Here is a 14,944-nt window from a genome sequence, read left to right as displayed (position 1 = left end):
TGTTCGCGTGAGCTAGCCAGTCTTTCAAACTCTCCCTCTTTTTTGATGTTAAAGTCAGAATATATTTCCCTGTTCCCTCTCTCTGTCATTCTCTTTCTCTTTTTTTCAGGCTCTGAAAGCAGGCAGTGCTCAGAAAAATAGACTACCGACCAGCCCCTCCATTCTCCTTACTCCTGCGCTTTTTCTCTATCATTTTGAGCCTCTTCTCTTCCCGTAAGCGGGCCTCCTCCTCCTCCTGGTCCTGCCGGCACTTGTGGAAGTTCTCCACGACAACGCCGACGAACATGTTGAGGACGAAGAAGCTGACGATGAGCAGGAAGGAGATGAAGTAGAGCAGCATCCAGGGGTTGTGGTTCCTCACGGGCTGAGAGGAGAGGAGCAGAGTAAAGCAGATTAAAGAAGATTAACTTTGAATAGCTTTTGTTCATGTGCGTGTCATTTAGTAAAGACACAAAAAAAAGCACATCAACTATGTTTTGCTCTCTGTGCTTTTGACCTGGTTTGAGCCGGCGAGCGACATAAATCCAAATGCCTCAGCGTTGTGTTGTAAAGCCTCACAGTCTGTTATCACATACTGTCCCCACGTGCACAGTACAATAACAGTGTGAATCCTTGGGCAACCTCGAGTAAACTTTCCAGAATTCAAAAGGAAAATGTCACCGTCAGTGTAGCAGTTTTGGTTTCTAGTCAGTGAATTTATTATGAGGGACTAGATATGACTGACTGACATTGTAATATTTCAGCTTATTACACCACAGGCAGTCCTGGATCTGGGCAGAGCCTCATCAATCGAAGCTTTGAAGTTCCTGCTATGAGCTCACCTTTCAAGCTTTGCTTTTGCTTAGAATTTCCGATGAACACACTGCTGCCATTTAGCTTTGCTTATTCTTTTTAAGAAGTGTGAACTTAAAGGCTCACTCCCGCTTAAGTTCTACCACTAAGTCCTGCTGTTAGGCTGTTTTTATTTGCACATGTTCATGTCCGAACTTTCAGTGGACATCACAGTGCCGGAGTCAAAAACAAATAAAAAATAAATGCAATACTTACTCATTCAGTGATAACTGCGCTTGGCGACCAGCGACACGCTGTCAGCTCTATCAGTTCACTGTGTATGAGCTGTGCACCGTGTGATATCTTCCTGTCTAACAGCTGAATTGGTTTTACCTTTCGTATTGCCCAAAGGCTCTCTTTCTCTGTCATCTCGGCTCGAGCTGAGCCAAACGTGCCACAGCCTGGCTGTGAGTGATTGCGCAGCGATATAAAGGAAAGGAGGCCAGTGGATTTATAACACCAGAGAAAACGAGAGCAGCATTGTGAGACAGACTGCGGCACAATAATCGTTTCATCTCGATCATTTTGTTCTCATAATCGCTGGAGGCCAAAATCGTAATAGACAATAAAATTCGATTAATCACTCAGCCCTAATTACAGTTCAAATATATCAAGGCCATTTACAGTACGGCTTTATTGCTGATGATGTATAGATATACATCTACATACATACACAAATGCACAGTGAGCACTTAGCAAGAGGACTGCTGGTGCGTTTCCTCGTGGATTAGGAGTAAAAGGGCTCTACAATAAACAGACCGGGCTTCATGAGCCACCGATAAATGATCGGCAGCAGTCCTGCGGGACGTCTCGGCACAGTCCTCGCATCGTTACCTGTTGGTCCACTCCCACCGCATCCAGCCCGTCGTACATGATGTTGACCCAGCCGTCCTTACAGGACAGCACAAACAAAGACATCAGAGCCTGGAGAGGAAACACACAGAGAGAAGTCAAAGCACGGAGATGGTCCTGGTCTCTGGTCCTATTAGACCCAGAGGATCGTTACAGAATGAACGTCGCATCTTGTGCAACGTCAGCATGTGATGCTGCAGTCCAACGAAGATCAATGGCTGCCAGTAGAAGATATAGTCATGATAGATGATTTGATATTGGTTCCTTTCTTAGATGATCTGCCTTTTTAAACCCTTTTTTTTGAGAATTACTTTTTGAAGATAAATGATGTATATATAGACGTATAAATTCAGGTTACACTCAAATCGTGGATCACTTTAATGAGGCAAAACAAGAGAGTTTCTATTGGTAGCATTTATCTAGTTCATTTTGGAGATTGTGTCGGTCTAAACCATAATCCTCCTCCCTGCAACCCCCTGCTCCCCTTTCTCGCCATCAGTCCATTAATCCGCACCTGGATCAGGTTGTCAAAGTTGTACTTCCTTCGTATCCAGCGGTAGTTGGCCTGCAGGCAGTCGGACTTGTTGGTGATGTTTTTCGTGTCCAGACCTTCACAGTGGAAGAACTTCCCTTTGAACAGCTAGAGAGAGGGAGATAAAGAGAGAGATTGACATATTAGCTCAATTGCACCGGAGCTTGCATTTTTTTTTTTAAACAACCAACTACTAATGCTTGGAATAAAAGGACGTTTCACGGAGCACATTCTTATCAGAGGTTTTCCTGAGTTCTCGGCTAAAAGCTGACCCGGGGGTCATGTTGTCCCTTTTCACGCAGACCTAATTGTGATTCATTCAGAACTCAGGCTCTTTAAGGAACAAAAGCTTATTGTCCATTGGATATTCAAGACACTTCCAATCCCCCCCGAGCCACAATCACACAGGCGGCTGCTCAACAAGACTGACATTTAAGCTGAAAAGGGTAAAATGTTTCGTCCTCGAGCTTAGGAAAAGCAAATGACACAGCAGAATCATCACCACAGTGTGAGCACTGGATCTCTACCAAGCTCACATGTCTGTGTTGTGAAAATGTGACTTGCTTAAGGCAATCACCAGTTTGTGTGAGTTACTGTGTGTGCATCCAAACTACCTGCACCCCCAAGATGCCAAAGACGATGAAGAAGGCGCAGCAGATAAGAACGATGTTGCCGATGGGTCTAAGAGAGGTGATGAGCGTCTCCACGACCAGTTTCAATCCTGGGGCTCGGCTGATCACCCTGGAAAACAACAGTAAAGACACAGAGATGTGTTTTAGCACCAGCACACACAGTCTAGTCCAGAACACACACAGATACCAGTGACAGAAATATGAAATAAGGTGGGATGGTGCGGTGCTTAAATACAGACATACAGGAAACATGCATCCAGCCAATTACCAACACCTCCATACACACACGTACAAATACACCATGTACCTCAGTGGGCGTAGTGTTCGTAGCAGGCGTAGGACTCTGAGGATGCCCAGGATCCTGTTTCCTCCAGTGTAGGCCAGAGAGACCAGAATGTCGACGAGAGACACAAACACCAACAGACCATCCAGAACGTTCCAGCTGGACTGGAGGTACGTCTGCTTCCCAAAGCAGAAACCGAGAGCTACAACCTGGTGGAGACATGCTTATTATCAAAAGCTCAGATGTTAACAAGAGCAGCTTGCAAGCTTAGCAAATGCCATAAACTTTTCAACAATGGAAAGAGAGCTGTGGTGTCACCTTGATGGCCATCTCTGCCAGGAAGATCACAGTGAAAACGTAGTTGGACACACTCAGAAACACTCGCTCCTGCAGAAAACAGTGAGAATCATATAAAGACATTTGCATTTACAGCGGCATATGTTCTCTTTGAACGGAGCAAGTAGGAGCTGCTTTACACAATTAGCCTGTCACTTTAAGAGAGTAATGCATTGTGGCTTGCTTTTAGCCTTAATGCTGGTCGGCTAGTGAGTTTCTATCTGTGCGTCGAAGGTTTGTCCGCTGCAGTAAATCAGCCCCGAAAAGCCTCCAGTCAGTTTAATGCACACACGTTTTTTTCTAGTGGCTCATGTTACACGTGTTAGCACTATGCAGCCATCGGAAATCAGTGAAAAGTTTCTCAAACAGCTGACTCCACCAGATTACAACAGAATGAAAAGTTCTGCAGGCAATGATATCATATTTACCTGAATAATTCCATTCAAAACAATTAAAACAAAGTAGAACGTTGAAAGACAGATGACTGAAACTCAGACAAAAGACAGATGACTGAAACTCATGAGGACAAGAAGTCAGAGTGTGTGCGTGTGTGTGTGTGTGTGTGTGTGTCTTACCGTGCTGTGAGGCTGTATATCGGGTCTTTCCAGAGCGATGGTGATGCAGTTGAGGAAGATGAAAACCAGAACGATATGGTCGAACAGTTTGTGAGAGATCACACTTTGGCACCACACGCGGCATCTAAACACACACACACAGGTGCGCGCACACACACACACACACGCACACACACACACACACACACACACACACAGAGTCATCTATAAAATGTCTATGGTCGGTTAAAGCTATCGACCAAACAATTAGCAGTGAGAAAGCAGTAAAGAGAAGAAAAATGAGAGAGGGGAACCATGATAATTTAATAAAGAAGAGGAAAGGGGAAAAAGGGAGTAAGAAAGCCAACTGAAACAAGACCCATTCAGATTGATATTGGTGTTTTGAGTTGTTGGTGTGTGTGTGTGTCTCTCTCTGTGTGTGTGAGACTCACAGGCTCTCTGGAGAAAACAAATACAGTGTCCAGTCTTCATGCTCTTTGCACCAGCGGGGCTTCATGTTGCGGAGCTCTTTCTTGATCCAGTAGCACAAAGAACTCTGCAGAGGTCAACATGTCAACTTCAGAATTCATCATTGCATGAAATAACCCTCATTTTTATTGTAATTATTACACTTCAATGGCAAAGCCACAATCAGTAGCATCATATTTATGCTTTCACTGGGTGAGTCAAGGGTAAATGCAGTAATTCTGATTCTGAACCTGCAAAATATCACAAATTATTTAATCAGATTTCAGGCAATTGTACTAAATTCCCATAGATATCGTTTATGTAGAATGATGAGGTTGTCTACGGGATAAATAGTTGTGTTGCTAACGGGGAAAAGCACCTTTAATCCTCTCCGAAGATGGATGGTTGCCTTAGCTGAACTAGAAGTTGTAATCTAATTTATTTCATTTTTCTTTTTTTCACACACCTGCAGCCACAGCAGTAGGCCCATATGATAAACATAGCCTGTTTGCGAACTGCCTCCATATTACATATAAGAAGAACAGAGTTACTTACAACCACACCATTAAAAAGCAATACTCAGTTGAATCTCTTCTACTCTGAAATCTACGGAGGCACGATAAACAAGTGTTGTTTTTTTCTTTGCACAAGTAGACATGGAGGTAACTGGACTATAACAGGCAGACTCCCAACTTAGCTGGTAGAAAGTGTTGTGAAACTCATTAAAGTTTCTAATAAAACAAACATTAGAAAGCTTAGGTGCGCAGCTTCTGTACTTCGGGTTTCTAATTAAAAACAGCCCAAAGTCAAGCCTCTCAGACGCTGCTTATTTGGCAGATTGCTGCTGGTGTGAGTGCGTCTGTGCATCTGGGCGTGTCACCTCTGTGTGTGTGTGTGTGTGTGTGTGTGCGTGTGTGTGTGTGTGTGTGTGGAAGCTGGATGAAAAGAACCTGCTGCTCAGATATCCTTGAAGATAAAATTCATAACCTTTGAAATAAACAAACACAGAGACCCACGTGCATTTACACGTCTCAGCTGGCACGTCACACACACCAATGCATGATGCTGCACATACACACACATAGACACACACTCTCACACAGACACTCACATGCATACACTGGTAGAGTCTTAAGCCTCCCATAGGCTTAGAGGCCTTGTGTTTTAGCGGATTTCATGGCTTTGTAAACTCAATTTGGAGCCAATAAAACCATCAAGACTGTCGCTACAGAGGTCATCCAAAACCACCACGGGGTACACCCGTCTCCACTTCACAGACACACAAATGCACAGCCACACTGACTGTACATACACAAGCTGTTTTGGACCCACTGGAAAACAATTACTGCCCAAGCCAATCAATTACAGCATGGCAATTAATGTCTCTCTCGGCCCTGCAGTGTGGACACAACACAGACGCTACAACATCTCAAAGAAAGAGAGAGACAAAAGGGCAAAGAAGACGAAGGAGAATTGGGTAAGTAGAGAAAAACAAAGAGAGTAAAACCACTGTGGCTCAAACTTGACACCAGGCCTAGAAAACCCCAGCACATTTCTTGCTCAGGCGTGTTTACATAACTGTGAAACAAGCACAACACCAAGTAAATAAAAAGTCGACGGTACGTGCCAGGATGACATCATGCTGGGGACCTTTCAAAACTGCTACAGGACCTCGCTTTTCTCATTGTTATTTTGAGAGTTATGACTCATGATAACTTACGTCATCATCCATGTCGTCCTCAGGCGAGGAGTCATCCTTGGGGTCGGAGTTCACGTCCGGGTCGTAGGTCAGGGTCCTCCCGTTACAGTCACCATACTCTGCTATTATGGAAGGGCAGAGTGTAGACGCCTGCAGCAGCTCCAGGGGCTCCGGCCGCAGCATGCTGTTCCCCCCTGCCTCGCCCTTGTCCTCCCCGCCATCCTCCTCCTCTCCTCCCTCCCCAGACAACAGGCTCTCCCTCTCTCCGCTGGTGTCCCGCCTTTTGAGGCTCGGCGCTCTTCCCAGGCTGTTCCAGCTGGAGCGGCGGCTTCCCCACGAGCGGGGAGGAAGAGGGGAGCGCCGGCCGGGACTTGAGAGGCTCTGGAGAGACCGGAAATAAGTGGAACGCACAGTGTGAGGCTACGAAAGCCAAAAAGTCATTATCAAAAGTTACTGATGACATGTAAAGATTCAACCCTCAATTGAGTTTGATGGCAAGCCTGAGGACTCCTGGCCTATTCTGCTGTAAAAGTTTTGGGGTCAGTCTGTACTTTCTTTCTAGTTTAGGATATTTTCCACAGGGGATGAGTGAGAAATTAAATGTGGACAAAGTATAAGCAAGAACGTTTGTGATCGATTGCTGCATTTTCCAGAATTTTGTCTCCAACTGTTCACATGTTAGTTGGCTACTGGATCAAATTTTACGCCCATATGCTCGACTTTATTGGATATGTTAGGTTCAAAGGATTTTTCCTTCCCCCTGAGCGAGTAATTACTGGCTCGCAACATTTCCAGATTTTCTTTCAGGCATCCATGATTTCCTCATGGAATAAATTACTATCTACCTGGCTAAACTGAAGCTAAAAGCTCCGATCTTTGGTTTAACGTGATGCCGTCGCGGCACTCCCCCTCCTCTCCTCTCTGCAGGTTGCAGCGAGGTTTAATGATCAGAAAATATAATGAAAAGTAATACACTCCTCATATGAAAATAGGACAATATGAGATTAGCTCCTCCTCAGTCCTCTGAGCAGCATTTAGAGAGCTAAGACGTCTTTCATGGTAGCGGAGCTGACTTATATATGGGTCACCCCTTAGATTGAAATATTTAAAGCCTGTGATTAACTCCAGTGTTAACTCATGGGACTTGAGTCATTGGTTCTTCCAGTCCTTTGTGGTCCTCCATTTGGGACCATTGGGTCTGTTTGTTTGAAGCTTGTCTCATATGTCTGCTCCTTGCCTTGGTTTCTGCTCAGTAAGTGGATTATATCCATGCTCCTTCTTGCAGCAATTTTAGCATGTTTTTCAGTTTGGTGGGGGCTTTGCGGGATGTGAATATATGCCACAGCATATGTGTTGTTCTCCATCAGGGAAAGATACGCCGAAAACTGCTGATTCCTCATGTATGAATACTGTTATGGCACCTACATTTATTAATAACTAGATGCTGGTTTGTGATTAGGCCGATAAACAGTTTTGGGTCCATTTTTTCCTTAAAGTGTTTGATAGACTCACCAGAGAACGCTGATCGTAGGCTAAAGGGTCCATGGAGGTGGAGCTTCCACGGCGAGAGTCTGCGTGACTGATTCCCGCCTCAGAAAAACCCAGGCCCACCTCGCCAAATTGAGGCCCCGCCTCTCTGTATATGAGGTCCTCTCCAAGGATAGACTCAGGTCCAAGGGAGCTCTTCGGAGTGGGCATGGGTGTGGCTGCCGTGCGCATGATTATAGGAGGAGCCATCGAGCCACGAGGGTCAATGTGACCGTTGGCGGTCATCATCAGCGAGTACATTTTTAGCTCTGCGGAGGAGGAGATATGAAGTCACTCTCATGATCATCATTGATTTATTGTTATACTGTCATACGGCTTCAATGAGTCAGTCATGAAACAATCAGAGCAGGAAGAAAAACTCCTCTGTCACATCACCTACCAGTGTCCCTGAGCTGTTCTACTTTCTCGTCCTCCTCAAAGTTGTCTGATTTCTTCTCATCATCTGACTCCGACCGATTAGCATCACCCTATAACACACACACACACAAATAAGTACTGTTTTCTGTATTTCTTTCCCATTATGAAGAATATTACCGATGCAGTTTCTTTTTTTCAATCAAGGAACAGAGTGTAAGCGCGTGGAAGTGCGCTTCAGTGCTCAGAGGATATTCTCATGGCTGAAGGCCCCTGGGCACCACATGATAACAGGGTTGGGTGAGGAACTATTGATGATCTGCAACAGTCAGAGGGCGTGTTTTGGACTGGTAATCATCTCCATTCTCTCATCCCCTTTAAAAGCAGTGGTGCCTTACATGATGTGACAGCTTGGTAATTGAGAATCCGGACCTGCAGCCCTCAGATTGCTCCACTGGGAGTTAATTAAAAGCAGCAGAAGACCCTCATGCAGCATTCACACAGTTGTGGATGAGAGATGCTGTTAAGAATTAGACATTGGTCCTTACTCGGTTCCCCTGGCACTGGTGCCATCATTTTAATAAACCAACTTTTCTGTGCTATTACATGTGTCGAGTGGTTGAGAAAGTGAAATAGATGTACAAAAGATGGCTTTTGGAGCTTTTATTGTTATTTGGGAAATATCCGAGGGTGTGCCTTCACCAACCTTGATGCCAAAAACACAGAAAATGAGTGCACCGTGTGCAGTGCTGTGCAGGCAGTGCAAAATGCTGAGAATCTTGACAACAGCATTGCACTGCGCCACTTGTTCACCATTAACAGTTTATCTATTGGGCCTCCCCAAAACACTAAAACACCAAAAAGGTGGGATAATGTTTTTTGCAGTACAACGACAAAACTTAGAGCCTTACATCTTAAAGTGCACTTCATTCCAAGAAAAAGGGAAAGCAGGAGAATTAAAGAAGTCTTCCTTTGTTCATATTCTGTATATTCAGCAACTCACAAGCCGCATATTGAAAAATGTGATATTGCTCATTTAAAAGACAGTGAATTAATTATTGTTCTCACCTCAGCCTGGAAGCCTTCAACCAAGATGGCCACAAGTAAATTAAAGAGCACATAGTTGCCAAATGTCATGAGAGCAACAAAGTAGAGAGCCGCCCATGGAGAGGTGGATGCCATGCCGTTATACAACACCACGTTCCAGTCCTCCTGGGTAAGGATCTGTAGATTGAAGGAAACACAGACAGAGGTTTAGGCACAAATGAGCAAAAAAAGAAGGGGAAGAGCTGTATGGAGGCAATAAAATGTATAAGGTCAGACGATATGTCTGGTTTAGACATGCATAAATAAAAAAACAAGAAGAAGAGTAAGCGCCCATGAAGAGGGAAAGGAAGGAAAATGCCCAGAGGTTAAAGAGAAGGCACAGACAGAGAAAGAAAGACACAAATGGAGCAGCATTAGCCGATACAGCTCTTGTGGGCTGTATATGCTTTATAAAACCCAGTAGTGAGCTACTTTTATTGCCATCCTGCCACAATACTTCAACTTCATACACATGGGATTACTATAAGTTGACATGCAAAGTGTGTGTGGGCGTGTGTGTGTGTGTGTGTGTGTGTGTGTGTGTGCGTGTGCCTAAATCAATGTGAGTGATGAAAGCGTTTAAAAGTAGGACGGCATTCATGATGCAGCATGAAAGCTCCCTCCGTCTCTGCCCACTCATAAAACGCTGTGGCAGGAAGCAATTCACCGCGCTGACTGTGTGTGCGCACGTACGCATGTGTGCACAGATCTGTGTGTACTGTAGCTACTCCCCAGAAAACTATACTGAGTATATAGTGTGCGTACCGCCTTCACATGACAGTCAGTCCTGGGTAAAACGCTTTTTCAGCATCTTACTCCTACACACACACACCGAAGTGAGACAGTCCACTGCCTTCTGTGTTCTACCTTTGTGCTGACGCATCCAGTACAGAAAAGAGGACGACCTATCTGGAGCGATTGAACAATATCTCTCACATAAGGAGAGCAAAAAATAGAGGCAATAGTGAAAGAGGGCGCGCATAAGCAGAATTTCTCATTTCACAGCATTTGACTAATGAGCAGAACTTGGCAGTTACACACAGCTACACACATAAACATAAGCACACTCTTGGCCGAGTTTGACATATTGATTTGGGATATGTTGGGATAAAAATGAACACACGCGAACACACTGCCCAGTTGATCTCTTACAACTGTGCGAAGGATGTGATGCGACAGCTTTTTTTTCCTACTGTCATACAATCCCACTAACGTTCAGTCTGTTGCAATAAGAGCCCTGAAGGAGCACGTCTGAGCTCTTCTTTTGAAGGCCGGCCAGTCACATATCTGTTACGCTGCAGAGAGGCTTTTCAGATGATGCACGCGTGACTGGCAGCCTACTATTTTAGTGCACAGGTTTACGTGCTGCAAGTTCAAATACGTCAGGAGCCCACTTGCGAGACCACCTGTCAGCTGCAAGACTTTATATTTGTGTTAAAAATTCATGTTTCATTAATAAATCACAAACTTGGCAACTAACAAGAGGAGAATTCACACTTGAATCATTTGCTCATCATGATCAATAAGAATACAGACCACAGCTGAACCACAGACAGACCAGAAACATATGAAAAAAAGAGCAATGATTGATAACAGGTGAGAACAACTGAATAAAATACTACATTAAGTCAGCATCTGTGCAGTTTTTCATTTCAGAACAAAACCCGAAAACACAGTATACAGTGATCCCTCGCTATAACGCGGTTTACTTTTCACGGTTTCGCTACTTCACGGATTTGCATCGTGCATTGTGTTCTGCATTCTGATTGGCTAAAAAGTCACTCCGCTTCTTCTCTACCTGTGCATCAATAACGTTGCAGTTTAATATGTACACGTACGTAAAACAGCTTGCCAAATTTACATTACGTACGTGCAAATTCTCTTGTAATTTCGAGTTTTGCCTATCACTATGTTCTTCTCCCGAACAAACACACCTGCACCGCGGGCTTCAAAACAAGAAAACACTGCAGAGCGGAGTCAGGATGCAGCGGCTCAGTCTGAAGAGCAGTGAAATACACCTGAGTCACTATTTGTCCGACTGTACTTTGTATTTTTTCATAATAATTTTTAATTTTCTCCCGTTTAATCCAATTACTCGGGTCGCGGTGGGCGGTGCTAATCTCCGCAATTTGAAGCCTTCTGTTCACATCGATGATTAAAATTATTATTTGACAGTACAGTACAGAAGTTATTTGCTAAAAAAAAAAAAACGTTTCTAAAGTACTTTTATTTGTGAAACAAATGCTTGAGCCTGTAAAATGTTTTGTTCTTTCTTTTCAATGTATAATAGAGTATTTAATTGTAAAAAAAAAATAAAGGTTTCTACTTCACGGATTTTGCCTATCACGGGTTCTTTTTGGAACGTAACCCCCGCGAAAAACAAGGGTATACTGTAAAGTGAAAACTAACCTGGAATACAGTGACGATGGCCCAGAGCAGAGTGTCAAAGTTCTTGCGGTCAGGGATGGTGTCTCCGTTCTCCGTCTGAAGACTGAACTTACAGCCAAACAGGTGCATACCCAGTATACTGTGGAAGATAAGAAAATGCAGCCACTTTAATTTCAATGTGTGCTTTTTGATGGATTTGTGAGTGTGTGTTGCATGTGTGCACTACCTGAAAGTGAAGATGAAAAGCATCAGCAGCATGCAGAATGTGGCCACGTTGTCCATGGTCTTCATCAGCACCACCAGCTGTCTCCTCAGGGCAGGCAGGAAGCGAACCAGCTTCAGAACCCGCAGCAGGCGAAATGTTCGCAGGACTGACAGCCCACCGTCTGCTTGACCAATGATCTCCCACACACTGAGAAACACAACAGACACATTTCTATTAAAACAATACTGGACAATATAAAAGTTGGAGGTAGTACTTCTGTCTAATCTAAAACTATATGTGAGCATAAATTTAAAAAGAAATCTCACTATGTTAGACACATTTTGTTTTGAAGGGATTCAGCTTGAGTAAGTCTGGTGTAATTATGAAAGTAATTCCCTTCAGTAGTGCGAGTAACGAGCACATATATCAAAGTGTCCCCTCCCTGATCCAATATGAGCTCTATCAACCTAAATGACAGCCACACAGCAGACCTCCTGACAGGAACAAGAATCTGCTGCGGCAGCAAGTAAAGCTGCTTCTGTGTGATCCATCATGAGCGTGCCAGTCTTAGCTATTGTAAAGATGGATGCTGTCGCAGTGAACCTGACACACGAAACTCAATGACTGACAAGCTGGAGAAGAAATAAGAACAGGGGGTGGCTCTAAATCTGAGGTCAGCGGCTGTCTAGTTTGGGAAATCTACACTGGTTGGAGCCACGGTTTTATCACACTGAATTCTAAATAATAAAGATCAAGCTGCATGGATTAATAACAATAATATTACCTGATGATAACGATGATGCTGTCGAATATGTTGTATGGGTTCCTGATGTATCCAAACAAGCCAAAGGCCAGCAGCATGAAGCCCATCTCCAGGACAAACATACTGGTGAAAACGATGTTACTGATTTCTAACACGTCAGTCAGCTCCTCAGGCTGGGGGGAAGGAGAAGAGGGAGAGAAAGAAAGAAAGAAAGAAAGAAAGAAAGAAAGAAAGAAAGAAAGAAAGAAAGAAAGGAAGAGAGAGAGAAAGAAAGAATGAAGAAAAAGGAAAGAAAGAAAGAAAGAAAGAAAGAAAGAAAGAAAGAAAGGAGAGAGAGAAAAAGAAAGAAAGAATGAAGAAAAAGGAAAGAAAGAAAGAAAGAAAGAAAGGAGAGAGAGAAAAAGAAAGAAAGAATGAAGAAAAAGGAAAGAAAGAAAGAAAGAAAGAAAGAAAGAAAGAAAGAAAGGAGAGAGAGAAAAAGAAAGAAAGAATTAAGAAAAAGGAAAGAAAGAAAGGAAGGAAGGAGAGAGAGAGAGAAAAAGAAAGAAAGAATGAAGAAAAAGGAAAGAAAAAAGAAAGGAAGAGAGAGAGAGAGAAAGAAAGAATGAATAAAAAGGAAATGAAAAAAGAAAGAAAAAGGAAGAAAGACAGAAAGAAAGAAAGAAAGAAAGACAGAAAGAAAGAAAAAAGAAAAAGGAAGAGAAAGAAAAAAGAAAAAGGAAGAGAAAAAGAAAGAGAGAAAGAATAAAGAAAAAAGAAGAAGAAGAAAGAAAGAAAGGAAGAAAGGAAGAAAGAAAGAAAGAAAGAAAGAAAGAAAGAAAGAAAGAAAGAAAGAACGAGTTAGTTAATATCTCCACTATATTATCCCAGAGTTGTAAAACCTTCTGGTCTGAGTGCCCTTAGCCGAGACATTATCAATCAAGTTCAGAGCTGGAGTCAGGCCCAATCAATCAAACGGGACCAACAGCAGCAATCCATCACTGCTGATCTACACCACTTACCTCACAGTACAGTCACTGATGCAGCAACGTGTAACTGAGGCCCCGTCATAAAGTCTTTTATGGAAAACACTGCACTTTTGTGCTCTGGTGAACACATTATTAGGCCACGTCTTCACCTTTTCTTTATAGAAACAGTTCGTTAGAGCTGCATCAGTGATGTGAAGGTGCTGATTCGGATCAAAAGTCCTGACTTGGGTTCTAACCTACAGTTTGCTATGCTGAGACTTGCTATTTCGGGAGTCTTACTGACTCACACTTGAGGGTATATGGTGTGTTTCTCACCTGGCCAGGTCAATAAAAACATTAAATGGTCCATTAAATGGCAACAAATTCAGTTTGATGCTTGTCAAATACAAGTTGATAAGGTCAATACAACGCAATTACATCCACAATAACTTATTATTGTGATGATCTCTTGTAATAAACATAATGCTCTCCAATAGTTCCCTCTTTTACTTCTCTGAGCTCGTATCAGAGCTGATCATTGCAATTATTTCAACTATTTTTTCCCTGAATAAAACCATAAAATGATGATAATGTGATATTTGCTGGGGTCTGTAAACAAGCATGTTCCCTCACGTCTGAAGAATATGATTTGTAGGGCAGGGCATCAATACTTAATTTCTAATGGTATGTTGTGACAGGTATGTGACAGATTTTACCTTTATCAAAAAAAACTGCAGCTCCTGCTATTTTGATATTGCACTCGGCCATATTGTGATTTCAATTATATTTTGATTAATTGCTCAGCCTGAGCTTGGATCATGATTCAGTGCTGCCCGGCTTTGCACATTCACAAATAAGGGATCATTATTATCCGCAGACAACTGAATCATTCTCAGATTCTTATGCTCCACAGTGAGCCTTGCAGTTTTTAAAGCTCTGAGAGTTTTATTCTCACGTCACGCTTGGCAGTCTCATTAAAACTAATTGTGATTCTTTTCATGCGGAGATCAACAAGCAATAGGTCCAAAGCCTGTTTTATTTCCTGGCCCGTGGCGTATAAAAGCAGGCAGACCATACTGCGGACTCATAAACACAAAGGCGAGATTAATATAGAAAATCCCAGACATCCTGCGACTACCAGAGACAGGGGTTAACATTCAGCTTGGCTTACTCTGCACCATCAGCACCCTGCACAAACACCCAGTGTTGGTTTTGTGTTGTTGGAAATCACTGAGCATGTTATACTTTCTGTCGAGGAGACGCAGTAAATGAGGATTTCTGTTTCACAGACGTACCAGTAAACTCTAATCAATCACTGAATTATTCTAAATGCATACATGATTAGGATTTCCAATGACACGCATGATGATGACAAATCCCAACTTTTACAGCCAGTTCAAGCCTCTGCTGGAGTGGTGCTCTGGATCACAGATAGAGGGCGCCATACTACACAGCACTCCCCCTCA

At 43.2% G+C, this 14,944-nt stretch overlaps 1 protein-coding gene across 1 annotated transcript in view; it reads right to left on the bottom strand.

Annotated features, from left to right (window-relative positions):
- cacna1ha (calcium channel, voltage-dependent, T type, alpha 1H subunit a) overlaps positions 1 to 14,944 on the bottom strand; it is a 104,221-nt gene that overhangs the window by 14,299 nt on the left and 74,978 nt on the right. The window contains exons 12-26 of the mRNA XM_041957359.1: positions 12,553 to 12,704; positions 11,790 to 11,975; positions 11,585 to 11,702; positions 9,158 to 9,313; positions 8,115 to 8,202; positions 7,700 to 7,983; positions 6,209 to 6,568; positions 4,473 to 4,576; positions 4,042 to 4,165; positions 3,449 to 3,517; positions 3,155 to 3,339; positions 2,830 to 2,956; positions 2,198 to 2,323; positions 1,666 to 1,755; positions 151 to 364 (exon numbers count right to left, since the gene is read on the bottom strand). Coding sequence (XP_041813293.1) covers positions 151 to 364; positions 1,666 to 1,755; positions 2,198 to 2,323; positions 2,830 to 2,956; positions 3,155 to 3,339; positions 3,449 to 3,517; positions 4,042 to 4,165; positions 4,473 to 4,576; positions 6,209 to 6,568; positions 7,700 to 7,983; positions 8,115 to 8,202; positions 9,158 to 9,313; positions 11,585 to 11,702; positions 11,790 to 11,975; positions 12,553 to 12,704 — 2,383 coding nt within the window. The remainder of the gene's footprint in view (positions 1 to 150; positions 365 to 1,665; positions 1,756 to 2,197; positions 2,324 to 2,829; positions 2,957 to 3,154; positions 3,340 to 3,448; positions 3,518 to 4,041; positions 4,166 to 4,472; positions 4,577 to 6,208; positions 6,569 to 7,699; positions 7,984 to 8,114; positions 8,203 to 9,157; positions 9,314 to 11,584; positions 11,703 to 11,789; positions 11,976 to 12,552; positions 12,705 to 14,944) is intronic.

The sequence above is a fragment of the Chelmon rostratus genome, chromosome 17, assembly GCF_017976325.1.
Source record: "Chelmon rostratus isolate fCheRos1 chromosome 17, fCheRos1.pri, whole genome shotgun sequence".
In the NCBI taxonomy this organism is placed as follows: Eukaryota; Metazoa; Chordata; class Actinopteri; order Chaetodontiformes; family Chaetodontidae; genus Chelmon; species Chelmon rostratus.
This window is presented reverse-complemented; position numbering and strand designations above follow the sequence as displayed.